This window comes from Myxine glutinosa, chromosome 9 (genome assembly GCF_964187855.1).
Source record: "Myxine glutinosa chromosome 9, kmMyxGlut1.1, whole genome shotgun sequence".
In the NCBI taxonomy this organism is placed as follows: Eukaryota; Metazoa; Chordata; class Myxini; order Myxiniformes; family Myxinidae; genus Myxine; species Myxine glutinosa.
Genome location: NC_136269.1, coordinates 149,050,837 through 149,063,935, shown reverse-complemented (window position 1 = coordinate 149,063,935; position 13,099 = coordinate 149,050,837). Strand labels below are relative to the sequence as shown.

The 13,099-nt window shown below is 43.6% G+C and overlaps 1 protein-coding gene across 2 annotated transcripts in view; it reads left to right on the top strand.

Annotated features, from left to right (window-relative positions):
- Nucleotides 1–13,099, top strand: part of SLC3A1 (solute carrier family 3 member 1) — a 186,386-nt gene that overhangs the window by 161,023 nt on the left and 12,264 nt on the right. For both annotated transcript variants that reach the window (XM_068127931.2, XM_068127930.2), the window contains one exon: nucleotides 1,639–1,827. In XM_068127931.2, the coding sequence (XP_067984032.1) occupies nucleotides 1,639–1,827 (189 nt within the window). The remainder of the gene's footprint in view (nucleotides 1–1,638; nucleotides 1,828–13,099) is intronic.

The following is a 13,099-nucleotide window of genomic DNA, read 5'->3' as shown; positions in this document are numbered from 1 at the left end:
TGCATCCTGTTCAAGTCTGCGTTCTTCATCGATCGTCTCATTCATTTTGGAAATAGAAGTTTCCACGCAGCGCATGAATTGTCACGATCATCAAGAGGAAGTGTCTCGTAATCATCAAATGAGAAATCGCAAGATTGTGAAAATTAAAGATTTCAAATAAACCTATTTAAAGTGTATGCGCACATAACTAATAAAAAAAAAACGAAGAAATATCTCGGTAATTTCCTGAAACATATTTTACTTCTGGATAATAATGTTGAATGAAATAAGAACGAAGATATACATGTCGTATTTGTGACGACTGTCATCAAAAGTAAAAGTAATATATCTTAACGGAAAAGAAAAAGCGAATTTTAAATATATGTCGACATTTTCCGCGACTTATTTTAGGTGGTGTATTTTCGTGTATCATCGTGGCGCGATTTTAAAAAATATATCACTGCATTTTCCCATGTGTGCATGGATGTTCTCAATTATTTCTGACACCGAGTCTAAAACCATCGATAAAAATTTAATCAGATGGTGAATTCGAGATAAAATCGTGAGGGTGACTCAATGAATGGGCTTTATTTTACAGGCCTTTGAGAATTCATTTCGTTCTATAAACGGAAACTTTCATGGGATTCTCTTCCCGTTTTTTTTCAACCGAGTCTAAAACTATGTTAGCGACTTAAAAATGAAATGATATATCGAATGTGAGTTGAGATAAACCTGTGTGAGAGAGAAAGACAACACGGGCCTAACTAAACAGGCCTCAAAGCTATTCGAGTTAATAAAATGGTGGATATTTGTTTACATGAAGCCTCTCCAAGAATGGGTGGAGCTATGGGTGGAGCTACTCTGCAAACGGAGTAAGCCACACCCCCGGACAGACAGACAGACAGACAGACAGACAGAATCACCTTCGCCTATTATAATATAGATAGCCTTGTGTGTGTTATATCATATCGCCTTGTGTGTGTTATATGATACAGCCTTGTGTGTGTTGGTAGTAATTTCGGTTATCAATTTGGGACTTGTCGATGATTTGGGACTGAAATTGCACATCAGATACAATAATTGGACACTAACGCTTCAAATAACATTGTGATTATTTAGCCATAACTCGCTATTTTATGTCCTCGAGATCAATTTATGTCTTACGAGTTTCATTGATCCATTTGACGTCGTTTCGCTTGAATGTTGTGGTTTTCAAGTTCGTAACCACAACGTTGACTGAGGACCGAGATTATTGTCGTCTGAAAAACCCAACAAAGTCTTCTTTTGAATATTTTTGTTTATTTACACTTTTTAATTCTTTGAAATGTTTAAAAATGTATTTATAGAATTGTTTCACATTGTTATATAATTGCTTCCTTAAGGTTGCTCAATCCCTACCTGAAGGCTGAATTTAGCCCTACCTTCCTTCAGGTTGCTCAATACCTACCTTAAGGCTCAATTTAGCCCTACCTTCCATAAGGTTGGTACACTGGGTGGAACCAATAGAACGCTAATCGAAGTCTGCTAACGTTCACATGTCAGCTTTTTCATGTTTCCCAGGGTGATTGGCAAACTTCGATCAACGTTGTGTCGATGAAATGTGATGCAAGTTTTAAAACATTGATGCAGTTGTGACGGTGTGAACACGTGCTCCACCAGTTGGGGAATCACGACAATCCTCGTGTGGCTTCAAATGTCGGCCCGACATATGCACGCACCTTGAACATGCTCCTGTTGACTCTGCCTGGGACAGCAACAACTTACTATGGAGAGGAACTCGGCATGACGAACCTAAATGATTCCAACGATGAGGATGAGAGTCGTCACTCTCACAAGACCTTGGACCAGGTACTGCCTCCATTTCCAAAAGATGTCCCTTATGGATGCTGATCATTATCGTTGTTTTTTATGCTTCCGCCCCCGAAGGTGGCCGGAGGCATTGTTTTTTTCGGGTTGGCTGTCCGTCCGTATGGGCTAAACCTCGTTTTTCTCAGCGACCACCTGTCTGATTGAGACAAAAGGGTAGGAGGGACACCCAGGCAGAATGTTTATATGATAATTGTGACGTCACAGGTCACGTGGCATGGCAGCCATCTTGGATTAAACGCTAATAATAAAAATATATATATTTATCGCAAAACGCTGAATAGAAAAATTTGAAACTTACCACATTGTCAAGTAACTCCCAATGGGGAACAAAAGCATGATAATGATGACATCATAGGTGAAGTGGTATAGCATCCAAAAATGTTTTAATCGAATTCCTTATCCTAAAAATCTTAAATTGCATGCACATCATGTATGACCCATTTGTATTAAAATATAATATATATATATATATATATATATATATATATATATATATATATATATATATATATATATATATATATATATATATATATATATATATATATATATATATATATACACATACATACATATATACATACATACATATATATATATATATATATATATATATATATATATATATATATATATATATATATATATATCATCATAGGTGACATGGTTTGACAGCCATATTGGATTTAACCTAAAACCTTGAAAAAACATCTCTCAAAACCTCAAATATGGTCAGGTTCAGTATGTCCAGATTTAAAGTTTCGTTGGATTTTTTGGGGGATTTGGAAAACTATATATTTTTGGAAACTATATTGTATAGTCAGTCAGAAAACCAATGTTGCTATTTGCACAGACTCCTGTATGGCGGCCATCTTGGATTTTCAAAATTGCCGCCGTAGAACTAATTTTTCTCAATATCTCAGCTTCTAAATAACATAGAGCTTTGATTCTAATGGCTAAACATACATTTTCAAGGGCCCCGAATCCAATGGTAACAAGTTCGATAAGCTAGACATGACCATAGAGCTCCTATGTGGCGGCCATCTTGGATTTTTCAAACTGCCCGCCGTAAAATTGATGTTTCTCAATATCTCAGCTTCTAAACAACATAAAGCTTTGATTCTAACGGCTAAACATACATTTTCAAGGGCCCCGAATCTAATGGTAACAAGTTCGATAAGCTAGACATGACCATAGAGCTCCTATGTGGCGGCCATCTTGGATTTTTCAAACTGGCCGCCGTAAAATTGATGTTTCTCAGGATCTCATCTTCTAAATAAGAATGTTCAAGTCAATGATGAACTATCTACATCGGGTGGAGACAATCCTGTTATTCGTGGCAGCATCACGGAGTGCTGACCTGGTGCTTCACCTCCAAGCTGGAGAAGAACTGAGCAAGTTATTCTTTGCCATGGACCGGATCAAATACAAGCGGCTCTGGCCCCGATACATCGCAGACATGTATGACCTAAGAACCAATCACCCTAGGACCTGGGAAGAACTAGGAGCTGGCAATCTATCAGTAACCAAGAATGACATCCTGTTTGTATCCATTGGACCAGATCATGCATGTGAACATCTGAACAAGCTGATGAAGATTCACTCTGGACTGATTGGCATCTCTAACAATGCCAATGCTAGACAGAGATTCTTCATGGTTATACCAGAATTATCACGCCTGTCAAAAGACTTCAAGAGTCAGTTTGGCCTGGAAGGTGACAAGATCACAGAACATCATGACCTTGGTCCAAGTGCAGTCAAGAGGGAGCATGAAGCAATCAACAAGATCAAGGCTGCGATACTGAGTCACGGGAATCCATTTGACACTGAAGGTGACAAGCTGCACAATGTGATAACGAATGCTTACATCCCAGACGAGTATGTACCACAGATCTTGAACATTGATGTCACTGGTCAGAAGTTGTATGAAGACTACGTGTCGGAGCGTATCAATGGAGATGTTAGCCTCTGGGCACCAGTCAAGAAGGAGAACAACAAGATGTTCACGTCTGGGAACAGGAGAACCACAGTGAAACTCAGAGACAGGACTGTGGATCTGAAGGAGACTAAGGAACTGTACAGAAGGCTCATGGTCCTTGCCAAGTCAAACAGAGACGTCAACCAGAAATATGCCATCGGAAATTACGAGTTCACTGTGACACCAAGAGCACTGTTCGCTCCAGATGGGACAATTCTTCCATGCACTGACAAGTCGAAGTTAATTCATCTCCTCGACAAGTTAGCAAGAGCAGAAATTCACCCCGAAGATCAGCAGCAGACACCAGCTGCAAGTGTTCTACAAGAAGATCCAATGGACACAAGAACTATGGCATCCACATCTAGTAAACCTACAAGTCGGAAGATTGCACTGGTGGATGGGATGGTACTTGTGCATAAGCTGACAAAGAAACCAGCCACTGTAGTGAAAATCAACGATCTGGGTGAATGCTTCAATGACAGACTCATGTCTCTAACAATAGATAGTGATGAGATCATACTGGTCTTTGACACGTACAAAAACGATTCTCTGAAGAGTGCTAACAGGGCTAAAAGAAGGCAAGGAAAGGATGCAGTACAGTATCAAGTCAGAGATGACACCAACATCAAACACATCCCAATGAGCAGATTCCTTTCTCATGACAAAACAAAGGCTGATCTGACTGACTATCTGGCAGCGAAAACTCTAGAATACAACAGTCACTCATCCAAGTTGATCATCACGTCTGCTTCAGGGCATACTAGGAGCAACAGTGACCTGCTCTTCGAGGACAACAACCATGAAGAAGCTGACACCCTGTTGATCCACCAGGCCGTGCTGGCATCCCAGCGAAACCCACATGATGCGCAGTTGGTGTTCTTCTCTCCCGACACAGATGTCCTGGTACTAGTCATAGCAAACTATGACCTACTGCTGAGGAATACATCCATTTCCATGGCCTCTGGAATACTTCAAATAGAGCCACTGTGGACAGCTCTAGGGGTGGAAAGAGCAAAGGCGTTGCCAGCCTTTCATGCTTTCACAGGGGCAGACAACACTGGGAGGTTCTCTCGAATAGGCAAAGCAACCTGGCTGCATGTCTACCTCAAAGCAAGTGAAGATGTCATAGACACCGTGCGAATGCTTTCAAATGCAACTGAAGTGACGGAGGACATGTTGTCCACACTAGCTAACTTTGTATGCGCTGCTTACTCTCCAAATGGCATCCACATCGACAGCATCCCCGAACTACGATGGTATCTCTTTTGCAAACACATGGCAGAAAGTGACAGGCTTCCTCCTACTCTTGGAGCTCTCAAGTAGTACATCCTTAGAGTCCATATCCAAGCCAGAGTGTGGGGTCAGGCAAGCATTGCTCAACAGGATCCTCAGCTGAATCCCCTGCAAAACGGCTTTTACAAAGACACGGATGGACAAGTGAAACCAACCACAACTGAGGAGCCTCCAGCCCCCAAGGCCATCATTCAAATGGTTAGATGTCAGTGCAAAACAGACTGTTCTTCATCTAGATGTTCCTGCAGAACAAACAACTTGGCTTGTACAGACCTTTGTCAGTGTGACATCCAGTGCCAAAATGATGAGGACTCTCAAGATGTGATGAACGAAAGCGATGATGAGGATGATGATGACTTTACTCAATGATGAATCAAAGCTCTGTGCTCTTTAGAAGGTGACTTGGAGGTATTGACTTCTATAGGGTTGGTTTTCTCAGGCTTATATCAAAATATTAACTTATATCAAATAAGTCTTTTAAGGTGAAAGCGCGATGACGTCACCACGTCACGCGGCACGAATGCGCGCCTGTGTCGTTGGAGGTATTGACTTCTATAGGGTTGGTTTTCTAAGGCTTATATCAAATAAGTCTTTTAAGGTGAAAGCGCGATGACGTCACCACGTCACGCAGCATGAATGCACGCCTGTGTCGTTGGAGGTATTGACTTATATAGGGTTGGTTTTCTAAGGCTTATATCAAAATATTAACTTATATCAAATGTCTTTTAAGATGAAAGCGCGATGACGTCACCACGTCACGCGGCACGAATGCGCACCTGTGTCGTTGGAGGTATTGACTTATATAGGGTTGGCGGTTTTACTGGCAATCAGTTTTACGGCGGCCAGTTTGAAAAATCCAAGATGGCCGCCACATAGGAGCTCTATGGTCATGTCTAGCTTATCGAACTTGTTACCATTGGATTCGGGGCCCTTGAAAATGTATGTTTAGCCGTAAGAATCAAAGCTTTATGTTGTTTAGAAGCTGAGATATTGAGAAACATCAAGTTTACGGCGGCCAGTTTGAAAAATCCAAGATGGCCGCCACATAGGAGCTCTATGGTCATGTCTAGCTTATCGAACTTGTTACCATTGGATTCGGGGTCCTTGAAAATGTATGTTTAGCCGTTAGAATCAAAGCTCTATGTTATTTAGAAGCTGAGATATTGAGAAAAATTAGTTCTACGGCAGCAATTTTGAAAATCCAAGATGGCTGCCATACAGGAGTCTGTGCAAATAGCAACATTGGTTTTCTGACTGACTATACAATGTAGTTTCCAAAAATATATAGTTTTCCAAATCCCCCAAAAATTCCAACGAAATTACATAGTGAACCTGACTAATAGATTGACTTGAAACTATTGACTGGGCATGGTAATTAAGAGTTGATCACAAAAACATCATTGGTCATAATATGGTGTGGCAGCCACATTGGATTGAAAGAAAATATTAAATAATTATATCTCTGAAACCGCTTATCCTATCAATGCGAAATTTTGCAAATATCATCTAACACAGTTGTTGCATATAATTTGAAAATGATGATGTCGTTGGTCATGTAGTTTGGCAGCCATCTTGGATAGAAAAACGAAACTTATCCGATCAACACGGAACTTCACAAACATTATCCCTTACCCATACATATGCAGAGTGTACATTTTTAAGGTCATATGGCACGTGGTGTCGCAGCCATATTAGCTTTAAAGCCGATATTTTAAAAAAATCTTTTCTCGAAAACCGCTTCACCGATCAATGTTAAACTTGTCATGGCTGGTGAAAATGTGATACTTGAAAACAGCTGAAGGGATTTAAATCAAAATTATTTTCAGGACAGTGAACGAGGACATCTACCTGTGACATGTGGAGGCATATTGGCGACACAGTCACATTGCTCTAGTTACCCTGTGCTCGTGAAGCGAAAGGCAGGGTTAAGCATTAGAGTACGTGCGTCGTGCGTCTGCATTAAAAAAATTAATTTTCTTGGCAGCCGTTGGTCCAGTTGACAGGACATTTTACCATTGGAGCGCTGTAGAGTATTTTAAATTACTAATTATGACGTCAAAGGTCACGTGGTGCAGGCGCCATCTTGGAAAAACTTCGCACCTTTATATCTCTGAAACCACTGCATGGAAAAATTTGAAACATGACTCATTGTCAAGTACTCCCCATGGGGAATAAGATACGTTAATGATGATGCCACCGGTGCCTTCGTTATGATGTCATAATTTGACAATATAACACTTCATCCGATGAGTACGATCTTTTTTTCTCTGCAACTGTTGGTGGGATGGACACAATTTTCACCATATGAGCACTCACTCATATGGTGAAATGAGCACTCACTCATATGGTGAAATGAGCACTCCCTCCTGAGCACTCTCCCATATGAGCACCTCCCATATGAGCACTCCCTCCTGTAGAATTTTTAGTGATAGTTATGACGTCATCGGTCACTTAGTACAGGCTCCATCTTGGAAAAACCGAAAAACGTTGTACTTCTGAGCTCCAAAACCGCTACATGGAAAAAATTGAAATGTGGCTCATTGTAAAGAACTCCACATGGGGAATAACTGTTGTTAACGATGACATCATTGGTGCCTTTTTTTTTGTAAACAAGATCGAGGCTCGTGTAAGAGCTAAAATTATGACGTCATAATTTGACAGGGACAACTCTTAGTCTGATCGGTTTAAAGTTTCTTGAGCGTGATCTACGCAACAATTATATTAAAGAATACAGCATACATTTATGATGTCATTGCTCACGTGGTCTGGCAGCCATTTTGGATCAAATAAAAAAACCTTCAAAAACAGAAAAGTTGACTCGCACCAAGTTAACTGCGCAGGGTAAGTATTCCATGAATACCATCTAGTTTTGAAATGTGAATAATAGTATGATCAATTCCTAACAATTTAGTATAAAATTTGCTGCTTGCGGAATAACATTTGACAACATTATTCACGTCTGCTCTCCCATCATTTCAAAAGTGAAAGTTAAGCTTTTCAAATGCTTCGTTGGAAGTGGCCGCCGTAAACGAGAGACATACGGATGGCATGGTCAGACATCGCGGTTCGAAATATGAAAGTTACATTTTTTTTTTATTTTTTTTTTTTTTTTTTGTATACTGAATCGAGGCTCGTGAAAGAGCTAACATTTATTTCACAAACAAATCAACCAGACAAACAAAATATACAAAAAGAGGGAGCGGAAGACAAGATGGGGAGAGAAGGGGAAGCACACAACCACAACATTTGAGAGCAGGGAGAAGTGTGGGAGGGAGAGGGCTTGGGGGCAGGAGGTGTGGGAAGGGGGGGGGGGGGGGGGGTGGGAGAAGTATAAAACACAAGGGGACCGAAATTAGCGGAGGTAGAAAAGATCAAGGTTTTGGATGGGGGAGGATAAGAGATGGTGGTGAACAGCTGTTTTAAAGACCTGGAGGGTGGAGTGGGATTGAAGAGAGTGAGGGAGTTTGTTCCAGAGGTGGGAGAAAAGAGGAATGAAGGAGTGAAGGTGAGCAGAAAGTCTTGATTTTGGCAGTTTAACCATAAGAGGGTTGCAGGCAGATCTTGTGCGACCTGTAGGAATATTTGGGGGACAGAGCCCAGAGAGGGCTGGGGGGGCAAGGCCAGAGAGGAGTCGGTAGAAGACGGAAAGACCACCAACCTGCCTGCGGTGAGTGAGTGAAAGGCCCTTGGAGTTAGCTTCATCGCGGGAGATTCCAATGATTCTGAACGCTTTGGTTTCAACAGCGTGAAGACGGGCTAGGTGTGAGGCAGGAGCACCAGACCAGAGGGGAGAGCAGTATTCCATAGAGCTGCGGATGAAAGCCTTGTATGTGGTGAGGAGCTCAGGTGTGCCAAGGAAGGACTTCGCACGACGGAGGATGCCCAGTCAGCGACTGGCTTTGGAGGCCAGATTTGAAATGTGGTTTTCCCAGGAAAGATCATGGCAAATAGTGAGACCCAAAAGCTTGAGTGACAGAACTTCTGGGAGAGGATTATTCAGAAAGTGTATGGGAGGGTTTTCCAGTCGGTCTTTTCAGAGAGACATCGTAAGAGTGTGAGATTTATCAGGATTGAAAGACATGTTCCATTTGTTTGCCCAGTCTGTGATTTTGTCCAGGTCTGCAGAGAGTGAGGAGGCTGCAGACTGCCGATCTGAGGGATGAGGAATGGAGCGACAGAGAGTAGAGTCGTCAGCAAAGAGATAGAGAGGATTTTCAAGAGAGTCAGAGAGATCATTGATGAAGACCAGAAAAAGTACAGGGCCCAGAACACTACCTTGGGGAACTCCAGCCTGAACAAGAAGAGGAGATGAGAGAAACCCATTCAGGGCCACACGTTGACTACGACCAGAGAGGAAGTCCGCCAGCCATGCGTGGAGATTTCCATGGATACCAAAGGAGGAGAGTTTGGTGAGCAGAGCAGGGTGCCAGACCGTATCGAAGGCACGTGAAATGTCAAGGGAGTCGGCTCTAATTTCCTGTTTGGCGTTGAGGACCTCCATCCATTGTTGAGAAAGCAGAAGCAGCATGTCCAGAGTAGAGTGACCAGGTCTGAAACCAAATTGATGATCAGAGATCAAGCCATTGGAGAAGAGGAAAGATTTCATATCTGAAGCAATGATGGATTCCGTGACTTTGCTGATAATTGGGAGAAGGCTGATTGGTCTGTAGTTGCTGGGATCTGTTTTTGCATCTTTTTTGTGCAAAGCGGTGATGTTGGCTGATTTCCAAGCAGATGGCAGATGACCTTGAGCAAAAGAGAGGGTGAAGAGATCAGAAAGAGGGAGTGAAAGAGCGGAAGCACATGATTTTAGGACCCGTGGGCTGATGCCGTCAGGACCAGTTGCAGAATCAGAGTCGAGGGTTGACAGAAACTTTTCCACCTTGTCAGGAGGAAAGGACACAGAGTCCAGGAGCAGGCATCTTCAGCATAAGGCATCCATGTGCTTTGTCATGAATAATATGAATACGCATTGCGTAGAGTGAGAGCTTCGTCGACAATGGTCAGTCAATCGAGTACGCAGCCCTCGCAAACATCTGTAGGCCTAGGCCTAGGTCTGTTAGGCTAGGTTGTTTGATCTTGGGCTTAGAATTAAAATTAAAATGAATTTTATTGAATGGATAGATTGGGATAGAATGCAGGACTTACCTAATGTAGGCTATATACTAGGTATGTGACAAAAAAATTCAAAAACAAGGAGGTCCTTTGCACCTGGTACCATTGGAAAGAGCATGAAAATACCATTAAAATGAAACCCACATCATTGTCCTTGGTCTAATATTAAGAGAAGAAGAAGAATGATCGTTTTAAGGCCATTTTCCCCGCTAGAGCGGGGGTTAGCCTTGCGGGCCCCATAACAATCATGGTTCCCTGTTTGAGGCAATGTTTTTATGGCCGGATGCCCTTCCTGACGCCAACCCTCGGTCACGCTCTTACGATGCGCAGGGATACAGTGTACCTATTTTAAGCCGGGGTACACACCGTGATCATTCATCCCAGCAAGCTGGTACTCAATTTGCCGACCTCGGAAGGATGACAGGCTGAGTCAACCCCCCTGGCGTTAATTCAGCGATCGACCGGGATTCGAACCCAGGATCCTAGGATCCCAAGCCGGCACGCTGACCGCTAAGCCAACACCAGGCTTAAGCATTAAGCATGGTCTAATATTAAGAGAGTTAAAGCATTTTGACATTTACCAATTACGTGCAATTTTGGTCCTTTGTAATCAATGGAAACAAAGGAAAAATGTGTGACCTTTTTTTATTATTATGGTCAAACACAAGATTTCGGTGCTCAAATTAGCTAAATATTAAAACTAGATGTGGATAAATATATTAACTGAATGAATGATCGTTTTAAGGCCATTTTCCCCACTGGAGCGGGGGTTAGCCTTGCGGGCCCCATGACAATCATGGTTCCCTGTTTGAGGCAATGTTTTTATGGCCGGATGCCCTTCCTGTAAATATATTAACTAATACATTAAATTGGTTTCATAACGATATAAACTTGCCTTCAATTAACAAACAATTGTGGGAGGAGTGAGGATTGGTTAGGTAGGGGAGTGAGGGGTGGTTAGGCAGTGGGGGGGGGGGGGGGGGGATGAGGAGTGGCTCGGCAGTGGGGGGAGGGAGTGAGGAGTGGCTAGGCAGTGGGGAGGGGGGGAGGAAGGGGTGGTAGTCAGTGGGGGGGGGGGGGGGGGGGAGTGAGGAGTGGTTAGGCAGTGTGGGAGGGGGGAGGAGGAAGGGGTGGCAGGCAGTTTGGAAGGGGGTGATAAGCAGTGAGGGAGAGGGGAATGGTGGGAGGGAGGGGAGGTAAGCAGTGGGGGGGGGGGGGAAGTAAGCAGTGGGGAGAGGGAGGTGGGAGAAAGGGGTGGGTGGGGGAGGGGGAGTGAGGGGTGGATGAGTGGGGGGGGGGAGTGAGGAGTGGGTGGGTGCTGGGGGGGAGTGAGGAGTGGGTGGGTGGGGGAGGGAGTGAGGGGTGGGTGGGTGCTGGGGGGGAGTGAGGAGTGGGTGGGTGGGGGAGGGAGTGAGGGGTGGGTGGGTGGGGGGGGGGAGTGAGGGGTGGGGGGGGGAGTGAGGGGTGGGGGGGGGGGAGTAAGTTTGGGGAGTGAGGGGTGGGTGGGTGGGGGGGGGGGAGTGAGGGGTGGGTGGGTGGGGGGAGGAGAGTGAGGGCCACTTTACAACACAAACGTGTGATTGCATGCATGTCATTTGATGCATGAGCTGTGAGCGCACAATGCACCGCGACGACATATTTTGGAATTTCCATCAACGACACGTTTTATTATTATCGTCAAAAACAAGGTTCCAGTGCTCAAATTAACTAAATATTAAAACTAGATGTGGATAAATATAGAAACTAACACAATAAATTGGTTTCAGAACGATATAAACTTACCTTCGTGTTGTTGGGCTAGCGGCTAGCAACCCTGGTGTTGGGCTAGCGGCTAGGGTGCCGGCTTAGGATCCTAGGATCCTGGGTTCGAATCCCGGTCAATCGCTGAATTAACGCCAGGGGGGTTGACTCAGCCTGTCATCCTTCCGAGGTCGGCTAATTGAGTACCAGTTCACTGGTAATTCCCTGCTTGTCGTTAAAGGCGGCAAAAAGGGTTGGCGTCAGGAAGGGCATCCGGCCATAAAACATTGCTTCAAAAAGGGGACCAAAAAAACAACAACAACCACGGTTCCCGAAAAAGGCCAACCCCTGCTTTGCGGGGAAAAATGGCCTCTAAAGGTGGTTATTTTTTTAATTTTATATAAACTTACCTTCGTCAAAATCAGTGAATGGTTTTGACAACCCAAACTTGCGGCAATAAATTCACCTACTTCTAGAAGTCGGAAAATAAAGGTTGGAAGACGAGGTCAAAGGGGGAAATCTGAACTACGTCATAAGTATTTCCGGTTCATCTAAGAAAAACAAATACGATCTTTGCAGCGATAGTAATAGAGGGCTGTGCAGACAGCCGAGATCGCTGGCAGACCAGGTATTGGTGCCACAGCGACGCGCTACTCAGCATCCGATCACGTACCTACTATACTAGTACCCGACTGCAAAGCCGCAATGAGCCGGCGAAGCCAAAGCCTCTTGCCACTATTTTACCCATCACTATGGCATCAGTAGGTTAGGTACTTGGTAGTAGGTAGGTGTCGTAGGTACCGTACCGAGTTCAAAATGACACCATTTGCATTCTGGATGAGATTAAAATTTATAAAATTTCCTTCTTGATTAATTCGGTGAATTCCGTCTCAACTTCGGATATTTCCGGCCGTGAAAAACCATCCCCTACGGTCGTGAGATTTCTAAAAAAGAATTCTTCGTCAATTTTAGAATATTTGATGCCGTTTTCAGCGTCCGAAATGTGGTAAAAAGCTTTTTTGAAATATTTTTTCAAATGCTCGAATCTCATTGGTTCCGGTAATTGGTGACGATTTTCATTGAAGATAACCAGGGCCTATGTGGGCCCGGGGAACGAGGTTGGTC